This window comes from Rhipicephalus microplus, chromosome 6 (assembly GCF_043290135.1).
Source record: "Rhipicephalus microplus isolate Deutch F79 chromosome 6, USDA_Rmic, whole genome shotgun sequence".
Lineage (NCBI taxonomy): Eukaryota > Metazoa > Arthropoda > Arachnida > Ixodida > Ixodidae > Rhipicephalus > Rhipicephalus microplus.
Window position 1 is genome coordinate 183,490,978 of NC_134705.1, and position 12,565 is coordinate 183,503,542.

The 12,565-nt window shown below is 43.9% G+C and overlaps 2 protein-coding genes across 2 annotated transcripts in view; one reads left to right on the top strand and one right to left on the bottom strand.

Annotated features, from left to right (window-relative positions):
* The window catches only part of LOC119167032 (translin-associated protein X-like), a 14,065-nt gene continuing 1,500 nt past the window's right edge, over window positions 1-12,565 (bottom strand). Inside the window, exons 2-5 of the mRNA XM_037418438.2 lie at window positions 7,492-7,741; window positions 5,159-5,292; window positions 2,918-3,027; window positions 1-504 (exon numbers count right to left, since the gene is read on the bottom strand). Of these exons, the coding sequence (XP_037274335.1) occupies window positions 112-504; window positions 2,918-3,027; window positions 5,159-5,292; window positions 7,492-7,741 (887 nt within the window). The 3' untranslated portion in view covers window positions 1-111. The remainder of the gene's footprint in view (window positions 505-2,917; window positions 3,028-5,158; window positions 5,293-7,491; window positions 7,742-12,565) is intronic.
* Window positions 11,462-12,565, top strand: part of LOC119167030 (steryl-sulfatase-like) — a 17,064-nt gene continuing 15,960 nt past the window's right edge. Inside the window, exon 1 of the mRNA XM_075867218.1 lies at window positions 11,462-11,590. The gene's annotated coding sequence lies outside the window, so the exon portion shown is untranslated. The remainder of the gene's footprint in view (window positions 11,591-12,565) is intronic.

Consider the following 12,565-nt stretch of genomic DNA (forward strand, 5'->3'; position numbering starts at 1 on the left):
TAAACTTGGAACATCCTTTATTACAGTCCAACAATCAAATGGCAATGTCTACTTGCACACGCAATAAAAAATAAATGCATGGAGAGCACGTCCCTAGAAGGAACGTGTGGCTTAACCGCAGTCCGGAGATTCCTTCTCGGGAAGTGGAGCGTAGAACATATCGGCGAGCACGTGGTTCGGCACCTCCGAGCCACGCACCTTGATTGTGTAGCAGGCATTCTCAACCTTACGGACGCTCTGGAAGAGCGTCCACACCTTGCGGCTGATCTCTCGACCCCCGGTGTTGCCGTAGCCAAGAAAGCCCGTGTACATGTCACGCAGGAAACGGCACAGCACAAATGGTTCCTCCAGGTCTCCCTGGCCAACTGCGTTGATGCACTTGCGCATCAGCTCCCCCGTAAGGTCGGCGATGCCCAGCATGTAGTCCAACGGGACAATCTCCAGTGAGAACTTGCCGGGCGGCGCCTGCGCTGCGGGCTCGTCGCCCATCTCACTCTCAGCTGCCTGCAAAGATGAGAGCATAATAATAAATAAAGTTTTACGTCCCAAAGCCACGGCATAATTAAGAGGGACGCAGTAGAGGAGGGCTCTAAGAAGAGGAAAAAGTGCATTGGCGGGCTAGTTGGTTTATCATGCCAAGTTTGAGCAGTGTGACTGGACGTAGATAGAGAAGAACACGTATACACACACAGCACTGCCTTTCAACTGGAAATGTTTATTTTCATAAACAAAACACGCACACAGTGCTGAGACGCTGTGTTAAAAATAAACATCTCCAATTGAAAGTAAGTGCTGTGTGCGTATATATGCATGTCCTATGTGTACGTTCAGTCGCGTTGTTCAAGAACAAGCAATATTCTGCTACTCCTTTTGACGAACTCTTTCCCTGCCTCTGTCTGAAGTACCCGGTTAACGTGACAGATAGAGGGAGTGATCGAAAAAGTCACACTTTCAGAAATTTTAACCATTTGGGGTTCTTTATTTGGAGTCAACTAGGGGCCCTTTAACCCTTCGGGGTCCGTTGTCGGCACCTACCAGGTAACGCGACACGGCCTCAGCAGTCCGTGGTCGGGCACAGCTGGACAAGTTCTGCAGTTGATTCGTGTGCACATTTTTTCACAATGTTACAGGCCATATGCAGAACAATAAATAAATTTATTTTACTACTATTTGAACATTTTAGTATATATATTTAATCATGAGCTCACCCAGTTTTGGAACATTTTTAAAGGAGAGAAAAGTTTTTATTTATTTTATTTATTTACAGAATACTCTCAATTCTCCATGAGAGTTATTACAGGAGTGGAAAATACAAACATTGTACAAGCAAGGTAATGGGCCACAACTAATGTTGAAGCAATCAAAGATGACAAGACGCCTTGAAGAAAGATAGGTGCACCTGCTGAAACAATGGCTGGCCTGCTTTGGGCAGCTTACTTCTACGCATGCAATCTCTATATCGCACTGTGTTTCCAACTACTGGCTCCCATATTTACTTTACGTCTAACTGCAGGGCTTTCAGATTTATAGGAACTCAGACGTTGACGATTTCAGGAACAGACTGTGCACTATTAGCGTGATGCAAGTCCTTTAACATTGTTGACAAAAAAAAGTAGCGTACACCGAGTTATCATGAGAAGAAAGCACAATGCGACGAAAATAGTGTCGCCATTGAAGGCATTTTTGAAGTGAATGGAAGATACGCTGTTTGGTGCGTCAGTTTCAGTTTTGCCAGCTAAACTAGTCAGATTTCATCGCTGCGCGGTGATCACCAGTGGCCACCTTTCCAAAACTTCAGCTGTGGACCATACATAGCAAGGGGTTGAATTCAACCATTTGCCTTGACCACCATTTCCGCTGGTTAAAAATTTTAGTTAATTGTGTGTTTGTACGCATCCCAAAATGTCTTCTGCCACTGCAAAGGGAATGCAGCAGGTAGCACGCCTCCTTTTTGTAATTTTTAAATGATATTGGACAGAGTTTTTTAAACACCCTGTACTATAATATACCGATAAAACTATTTCAACCTTTGGTGTGCATTGTTGTCGCACCTGAACAACCGGCACCAGGTTTCCCTGCCTTTACTTTCTCCAAAACTCGTCTCCCAGTACTTTCCTATCAAGAGTGCTGTGTCGTGTCGACGGCGCACACACTGTTCATGACCTGTGCACTGCGTTAGGGCAAGCAGAGAGACGTGACAAAGACTTTAATCACTGCTTGATAAAGTAACCCACCCGAGAGTAGACACACTTTTTGCAGAATACAAAGAGAGCAACAGGTTTGGCCACTGATGTACAGAAAACAACAACAACAAACGTGCCTATAAGCAATCGGAGTGCTTCTCTTATCGCACAGAATTGGCCTTCAAAGCTGACAACTAGAAACCTTAATGTGGATGCTACACTTACAGTCTCCGCTTCCTTTGACGAAACAAACAGACAAACAAAGTGCCATTTGATTGCCTGCACACAGAGGCCCATATACTATCACAGAGTACTTTGAGGCAATTTTCACAGCATATGGGAGGGCTTTGCGCACACTTTATACTATATAATGCAGAGTACTTATTATACGGCCAAGCCATCGTGCACATGTTGTAATTCTTGGAGGCAGCCACACTCATGCATTCAGTGAGACTGAAAAAAATATGTTTCTAGGTAAAGAAGAATGTCACAATGCTTTGATTAGAGACCATTTCTAAAATAAAAAAAGTTTAGAGTCCCAATATGTAATGCGAAGAAAAGCACAAGTGAAGTCTACGCTCTCGCTGCGATCTGGCTCTGTAGCCTTTGCCTCATCATCAATAAGAGTTGGCTGAGAGAATACTTTTGGACGCCGAATTTCTTCGCTCATGAGCCTAAGGTCTCAAAAAGTCTCGGCCATAACCAAGACGGCAACAATAGTTACGAGAACGCACCTCTGACTGTTCCAAGTACACGAGGTTCTTGTGGATCTCGTCCAGGGTGACCAGGTGGCCGTCTTTGATGTAGTGAAAGAAAGTCAGCGCTTCGACGTACTCCTGGATACCTGCACGCACAATGAACAGACAGTTCACGTGGGCTAATTTCAGCGTCGGCGTCAATAAGTACCAGACGCTGAAAAGGGTAAATGGAAAAGTGATCTTTCTCGTAATTATAAATTACTCTCTTGTGATACCAACAATGTCACACTTGCTGTGAGAAAACTCTTGGTAGGCAAGAAAATGCAAGGAATAAAAAAACAAAAAGACAAGTGGTGGTGCCACCTTCGAAGTTTCCGCGCCAGTTGACTGATGCTCGACCCCGCCAGGTTTCAGTAAATTCAACTGACCCAATGAGGTCAAAATACAAAAAAAAAACTTTGAAATCCACTGCATCACCATCGATGATTTAGTTGCGAAATTTTAAAGTGATACATTTAACAATATTCTCATCTATTATTAAACTTATGATGGTGAAATTATTAACCCTAGAGTTTGCAGAGTATAATTTATCAGTCAAAGCTAATTGATTATTTAGAGGCGAAGCTCCTCAAGGCGTGGGTCCATCCATCCTCCATCGTCGTACGTAACCACCGATGCTGCAGGGTAAGCGAGATGCAAGATGGCGGTACTTGGAGTGTTCACTAGATTGATGCACGTACGGACAGACTAGAAGACGGACAGACACATAGACGCAGACAGATGTACGGACGCATAGATGGAAGCACGGATGGTCGCGCGGATGGACAGAAGGAAGGACGAACGGACTGACGGGAGCATGGGCGGGCTGACTGACGCTTCGCCTTACTCATTATCATTCACTCCGTGGATATGCTGTGATTTTTTTCACTTTGATGTCCCTTCAAAGCACGGCGCCTACGCAATTGCGTTTCATATCTCTTGTTGCATTCTGGGAAAAGATGACGCAGTTAGTAGGCTTGCCGATGGAAACAACACTTCTTCTTGGGCAAATTATTGCGTTCTTCTAGATGGGGACTTTTAGGCACTAAAAAAGCACACTCGTTTTTGTGCCCCGAGATTCCTTTCAGCGGTAGACAGACACATACGTGGCGAATGGGCAGATGCCTGAACAACCGACTGGGAGAGCACTTTAACAGCTTAAAGAATTCGGATGGTCCACATCGTAATGCGCACTGCGATGCCTGCTCGTGAAGCATATTTTTTTTTAACGTGCTGGCACACTTGGCAGGTGTGGCAACGAAACGGCTTGTGAGCACATGGGAGACATGCTTCATTGAAAATAAACCCACCATGTGTCTGAGCGATACCTCAGCCACACGTTTGAAGAATACTTTCAAAGGCAAAGATGAGCCTGCAGTGTTATGTCACATCCTTTGTGTTGTCTATGTGCTAGAATGGCAAGCTTTGAGACTGCACTATTAGATTAACCATCTTCAACAAAACACCAAGGCACAGACAATAAAAAAAAGAAAAGAACAGCAATGTCGTTATTCCCTTTTTTGTCATTTCTCTGCTCCTGCCCCATTTTCCGAAGCTAGAATGGCCCCGCACCCTATCTTTACATGCAGCGCCACACCCCGTCTTTATTTAGCAATAGTCTTATCAATATGTGTGTCTAAGTTTCTCGCTGAGTCTGTTGTTTTAACATGTAGAAGTCATGTACACAAAACCAAAACTAGTCCCCGTACTTCACTTGACCAACATTTGATAGCACTGTAACACTGGTAAGGAAGCCAGCTAGAAGAAAGAGCCCGCTATTTTGCTCGAAAGAGGGTGTGGTGTGCCCTCTTGTATGGCTTTTGGGACTACTTTTGTTATATCGTTGCATGGAATGATAAGACTACCGATCAGTCTTCCATAGAAAGAAGAAGTAAAAGAAAAAAAATATACGCAGGAGAATGCTCAGCCGGACCGGAAATGTAAACCTTGTGCTCTCAATGTTGTCTTTACTATTAGGCCCTCGTAAAAAAATTTTATAAAGATGTTCCTCAAGGAGCGTCGCACTTCAACGTGTTTAGGGAACTTTGCATGGCACTCGAAAATATATAGTATCAAATAGAAATGAGTTGAACAGTGCTCAACACCAAACAAAGCAAAGATGACAAACACGGTATTGACCAACAAGTGTAGTTTTGGTGCAAGAGAATATTTTAGTGCGCCAATAAGACACAGGCAAATAACAGTCCCAGCACACTGAAACATGTACACTGTGCATACCTGGCGAAAATGCCCTGAGGTACTGGTAGTAGCTTTGCCCCCTCAGCTCCATCGCAATCTCTCGCAGTGAGAACAAGCTGAGTTCGCAGAGCTTCTGGTCGGCTTCACCAAGCACCTTGTCCTTCTGATCATCCCTGTTGAGGAAAGACGAGGAGGAGACAAGAGAGACTTCAGATACTGGTTTTTCTAGACTTATTCATTCGCTCAATAAATCGATCGATTAGTTTTTTTTTACATCAGAAGCTAATTAGAATGCACAAAGTATGAAGAAGAGGGTCCCAAAGTACTAGACTGCAAAGGAACCCTGAACTGCGTGCCATATCGACGATTTGGTAGGGCAATAGTAAAAAAAATGCACAAGAACAAGTGCATACTACTCGTAAACGAAATTTCATTGAAGGTAAAAACGCTTACTTAGAAGAATACAGAGCCCACGACAAGTAAACTGAACAGAGAAGATATAACCAAATAGGCGGTGGCTATAACTAACCACGAGTTCTGTGCGAAGCGAGAAGGATAAAACCACAAATCCTTAAGGCACAAAAAAAATGTGCAACTGATAATTAACTCCTGACATTAAAAAGAATATTTGCTTGTGTGATAGAATGAGTGATGGGACACTGATGCATTGCAATACCGAATCATCTATATTTAGAACCACACCAACTTGCCCAACCGTCAATGCTTCAAGATGCACCGTACATCGGCATTTTCAGTTACAGCACGAGATCGACGAAGACAGAAGGGACGCAGACAAGCTCAGACTCGCACCTGAAAGTTTTGTTTCAATAACACGAGAACGTGAAAGCAACAAAAACAAAAAAAAAGAACTGTCCCAACTTCCAACACTATTGCACCGTGCGTCGTTTCACAGGTGCGTACAACCCACTGCACACCTCATCCATACCAAATAACATGGTCACGCGCTCACACTTTAGCTTTGCTACGAAACGTTTTTTTTTTTTTATATATATGCTACGGGGTGCCACAAATGAGCATTATAGAAAAGAGGACGATGTTTAGGGCGAGCTCATGCAGACTGGGCTCCATATTGTATGCCTGCCTGTTTACCTAAAGTAAACGTATTTTTCAGACGCCTTCTCCCCGTAACAATATATACACATGAGTGGAATAAAATGGCCTTCCGCGTGACATTGTGGACAACACACGTACATAATCTTTTGCAGACAACATCGTGGTGAACTGTTACGCATGAAGATCATTATAGAAGCACTCCCAATTGAAGCGCACAGACTAAGGTGCCAACTAGACGAAGGCTGCCTGTCGTTTGACATGCCTTTGCTGACGTTACTCATGCACACAAATTTTGGCGTCAGCACCAATGAGTGCTAAAAATGGCAGTCGTCGAAGGTATGCAGGCCGCGTACGTGTCTGCATGTGCCATTTTCCAATAACTGAAGACCATGGGTCTGTTGATCAGCCATTTCCAAAATGGCAATTCGTTCCTTTATCGAGGTGACCTGCGATTTCACACCGCCATATTTCAGTGTTGCCTAGACGTGAACACAAGGCCGTCGACGTTGCCAGTTGCAAGAGAAGGGACGTGATATGCTAAGCATGTGAACTAAGATTGGATTTCTCACACGGAAAAAGATAATACGTGAGGGCATTGTGCAATGTGATAGAAAAGAAAGAAAGAAAATGTCAGACAGTGGGCAAGCACACGCCAATATTCCCTTGCCCTCATCTTCCCTCTAGGGCAATAGCTTTGGAATTTTTCATTTCTTTTGAAGTTGACACGCCGTATGAACTAGCCTGACAATCAGTGCTTCTCGTAATTGTGCGACGAACAAACGAAAGAAAATTTTTTTAAAGGGCTTGTTTAATTTTTTGGTTAAATGCAATGAAATGAGTCCGATTGATTTGAAGGTTGTGGGTTTAGATCTTAATTGGGGAAAAAGTGATTTCTCATCTGCTTTAATTCACTGCAATTTATGTTGCTATTACTAAACCACAGTTTAACGACAGCCATCAATGTCTCCTATGCTTTGGTCAACCTAATAGTCAGTTGGATTAATGCAGTCCGCCACGGTGAAGTAGCGGTTATGGTACTCAGCTGCTGACCCCAAGGTCACAAGATTGATCCCGGCCATGGCGGTCACATTTCGATAGAGGCAAAACGGTAGATGCCCGTGTATTGTGCGATGTCACTGCCCATTAAAAAATGGTTGGAATTTCCAGAGCCCTCTACTACAGCGTCTCCCATAATCATACCGTAGCTTTGCGACGTAAAACCCCCCGATACTATTGAATGGATTCATGCTTGAGAGATGACACACTACGTGGTGCCTTAAAATGGCAGCAGTACTAACTTCATTATGCGATGAAGCAGGAAGATGATGCGCTTGCTCTCGATGGTGACGTCGCGGCCCAGCTTGACGAGGCGCTCGTAACGGTCGTAGCGGTCGTCGAGTTCCACCTGGAACGCCCGGAACATCTTCACCACGGCCAGGGACTCGTCGACGTCCGAGTTCCGTTTTTCATCAGACCTGCGCTGCCTGTTGCGCGAGGACCAGTGACCACTCCTGTCGTGGCCCCCTCTGTTATGGCCCCTGTCATGACCTGGATAAAAAGACAGCAATAACAATTATAAATATTGACCCTTTGCAGCTTGGCCTCCTGATCTGGAGAGACAACTTACTTTTGCCATTTGTGTGCACTATTGGCAAGGAAGAGACCACAAACACTGAGCTTATGGTAACTCAAACATTCTTGAGTAAAGTTTTTTTTATGTCACTTCTAGATTCAATATTGTCACGCCACTTTAGGAACCAGGTGGGGTTTATTAGATGCAGAGGTAGTACAGCAGGGCTCTTGCCAGATGCATCGCTTGGGCGTGCATTCTATTTTTATTTATATTTATTTATTTTATTTACAACATACTGCGGTCTTGAAAAAGACCAAGCAGGAGAGGCACAAAAATTAAGTGGAAAACACACGTAAGCGTGATAGATGAATGATGTGCACAAAATACAGAAGATAAGTACATTATACAGAGATATATAGATGAGCTTAAACACAGATTAATACGACCTTCAGAACAACGGTGATGGGTCTATCTCCATATTATACATTCACAATTACGATAAACAGTAAAGCAAGTCGAGTACAGAGCACAGTACAGACAATATGGCACGGTCAAAATGGCAAATAGACTGAGATGTGAAAACCACTTCAGGCAGAGAATTCCATTCCGATACTGTACGTGGGAAAAACGAATTCTTGAACATGTTTGTGTGGGCTCGATACGGAAGCAAATTGTGCGTGTGCCGATGTCTCGTGGGGCGCGATTGAAATGGTTGAATGTATACCAATGCATTTACCTTTGTGGAACCAGTATAAAGAGTAAACAGCATTTTCAGCCTATCGCTTTTTCGTCTATCTCCCAGGGTTGAAACGCTATTCGCCAGCATTAGAGAAGTTGGCAAGTCGGTGGTCCTATATTTGTTGAAAATGAAGCGTATTGCGCATCTTTGCACGATTTCAAGCCGGTACTTATCTTTTTTAAGGAAGGGGTCCCATACGACCGAAGCGTATTGCAGTTTAGGAAGTATTATCATTTTGAAGGCCAGTACTTTGACATGAGTTGGTGACGCTTTGAGTTCGAGAGAGATTAACGTGTGCACTCCTTTTGTGGCCTGTGCCTGCGCATAAGCATGTCACTCACTATTACAGGTGGCATTGTTCCCTTTTCCGTGAAAAACAGCATCACATCGACGCTGTAAGATAGGTGCAAGAAAGAAAAAAAAATTAATCAGATTAGCAGTGCAAAAGGATAAGGATGATTAAATGCTAACAAAGCTCACAAAATCGATGAAAGTTTAAGCATATTAAAATATGGAAATGAATAGCAGGATAAATTATGAACGTGCAAAATAAGGCTCAATGCACATGACATGAACTATTTCAGAGCTCGGTTGTTGTGTTTGTGTTGATGACCCACTGCCCAGAACTACTTGTAGTTCACGTCGTTCACGTGGTGCAGCACCTTATATGGCCTGAAGTTAATAAAATGATATGTAGGATTTAGCCTCCAAAAACCACCATAAGATTATGAGAGACGCCGTAGTGGAGGACTCCGGAAATTTTGACCACCTAGGGTTCTTTAACGTGCACCCAAATCTGAGCACACGGGCCTAGATTGTTTCCGTTTCCATCAAAATGCAGCCGACACAGCCAAGATGGCCTCAAGTACCTCAGCAACTTTTCCGAGAGGTCATGGTGATGAACAGGGGTCCACACCTAATCTTGCTCTCCTTGACTGTAGGGCACGCCTCGATGGCGGGTGTTGTAGCTCCTACGGACAAGAAGGCTGCCCAACGCTTCCTTGGCTTTCACACTTATTATTATCGGTGATTCATTAAAGGCTGCTCGAAAATAGCAGAACCCTTGACAGCTTTTACAAGAGACAACACGGCATTTGTCTGGGATAACGAGCAAGTGGGTGCCTTTGCCAAACTATGACAGCGCATGAAGTCAGCCCCCGTTCTTGCACATTTAGATAATAATGCCTAGACAGAAGAGCATACTGACACCAGTAACATCGGCCTTGGCGCAGTGCTTGTCCAACATTGACACATAGAGGAGAGGGAACAGCGCGTGCACTTCTTTTGAGGCCTGTACCGGTGCATAAGCATATCACTTACTACTGCCGGTGGCAATATTTTGCTACAAATCATTGCTTCACAAGTCGGCGTAAAATGTGCAGCCCACTCGGACTCACTGATGAAATACATTTTGCCCTCAGGACTCATTCGAACCAAGACTCAAGATTTTCCTCAACTGGACTCACTTAGATTCAGAGTCACTAAATCTTTTCAAAAACCAGACTCGGTCGAACTCAAACTCGCCAAACTAGTACTCACCAGGACTCATAGATCGGCGAAAAATGAGGAGCTCACTCCGGAAATATATTTCGTGTTTTAGGCTTTCTCGGACTCGCTGGAATTTCTCTCAACCCGACTCAATCAAACTCAAACACATTAAAAGGGCCTGCCCCAGAGCGTTCAAACTTAACCCGACCGTTCCCGAGTGGGCCTAGCCAGGTGACGCTGGGTTAACTAGCGTCTATTGTGGACCTAATAAAGTTATTTCACTCACTCACTCACCCGGACTCACTCAAACTCAGTCTCAAGGCTCGGTGCGACTCAGGGAAAGTCTGAATGAGTCAACTCATGAGCGAGTTTGCCAACCTATGCCTGTACTCGCTCAGAATAAAACTCGTGTCTAGATCTGAATCTGAGCGAGTCTGGTTTAGTGGGCTTGTGAACCCGGTAGCGCATAACTAGCTTTTTGTGACAATGATGTCAATGTTGATTAACAGCGAATCTCGTGTGATAGGGGCTCTATTAGGCACCTTGCGATCTCGCATCTTCAAATGTGAATTATCTGTGGCTGCAATCTAGTAAAGAGGTTTTTAATTGAAATGTATGACACACACAAGATGTTTTTTTTTTACTATGGACTTCCCATACGAAGTTTGCGGCGAGATGGGAGGGGGGTCAAAGGCACCTTACCTAACCCCATTCTTAAAATCGTGCCTGTGATCAATAAATACTGAGCTGGCACATGAATGCCAGTGCATCAAAGTATAAAGTATGCTGAAGTAAAGTATGGAGTATGCTGGAGTAGCCCTGAGTATAAATGTGAGGTAATGCAAGGCTACTAGTCATGCAGGAGTTCAGGAAGTAGGACCTATAGTAGGGTATGCATTTGGGCTGATTGGTTCATGATTACATGAGTGAAAAACAATGCTAAAAAGATGGGACGAGATACGACACCAGACCACACCACTAACCATGGGCGTCGGCAGAGGGGGTGCAAAAGGGGCACTTGCCCCCCTCAAGCAACACCAGAACTCCTCCCCCCTTCCCCAAACACGGTTTTGCAGCCCCAGAGACAAAATGCTGCCGACGCTCATGGCGCTGACTAATGACCAAATGCGCTTATTCCTTTAGTCAGCATATACATACTTGACCACTATCACGACGAAACAATAAAAAAGTGAACACTAAGCCCGCACAGAGGCAATCAATGGGAGATAAATGTTATCGCCTTCGGGATGAGGGAAATCGAGGGTAGCCTTATACTTGCCTCGCGCTATTGTGGATGCGATAAGCTTTTGGAATGAGACGTGCACGTTTGGCGTGGCATTTTTGACAGGTAAGCGGTATGTTCAAAAGATGAGTGGCAGTGACATTTGTTACAATGAAGAGATAACTGACTATCTGTAGCTTGTTTTTGACCCTTGTTCGAATGCTTGTGCATGCAAATCTATGGGTCGCCAAAAATTTGGAGCTCTCCCAGGTTCACTCAAAAGATATACGTTGTGCTATATCACACTCAACAAACGCTCCTCAATAAGACTAACTCGTACCTATACTTGGACTTCCTCCCGGGCTGCTTTGACAGGTATCTTTTACCTAGTTCCAATCTTCTCCCTCTTCAGCTTATTAGTCGCTCTTCTTGTGGTCACGTTGAATGTTTAAAGTTTCTTCATAGCTTAATTAACTCCCCACAATTCCTCCTACTCATCAAATACATCGCACCCTTTAGATCTACAAAAACCCGCAATTACCGTGAGTTTAACGTGTCTACTTTTTTCCACCGTACGGTGGGGTTTAAATCTAGTTTTTTTGTACATTCAATAGAACTAGGGAACGCTCTGCCTGGTTATGTTCGATCCTCATCACTTGACTCCTTATTGTATATTACTAATCATTAATGTTTAGCCAATTTTGTTATGCTCTTTTGTGTATTGGTTTGCACATTGCTGCAATAGCCCTTTGGGGCTACGGTATGTTTAAATAAATATATGTTTCAGCTGGACCTACTCAGAGTCAAACTCGCCAGAATATCACTCCCCCGGTCTCTCACAAACGCACAACTCTATCCGTGTCCACGTTAGACGACTCACGATCGAGAGAGTTTGCCGACATATGATTTCAATGAGGGCAGCAGCATCTTTAATGAGACGTTGGACGTGTGGCGTTTCGGCAGGAACTCAAAAACTTTTTTATAACCTTTTTAGGGAATGCTCGCAGCCAGCGTATAACCATGCCATATAATTTAAGTAGGTGTTCGAATTCCGATTATGAAGGAATACGGCACGAATAACAGTACAAGGAAAAGACCACACGGAAGTCTTCCGTTCTCCTTGTCCAGATTGATGGCAGTACTACATAACTATTTACATTGTAATTTCAATCGACTTCTGTAAAACACATTATACATAATTTACCTTAACCTTGCCACTTGCATTAAATTTGGTCTCCAAAACCTTTAAATCAAGCTATATAAATTTCATGCACTTATGGACAGCCGATCATAATGCGTGTCGCAAAGATTTGAAAAATATGCGGCACTCAAGCTCGAGGTTTCTTTACG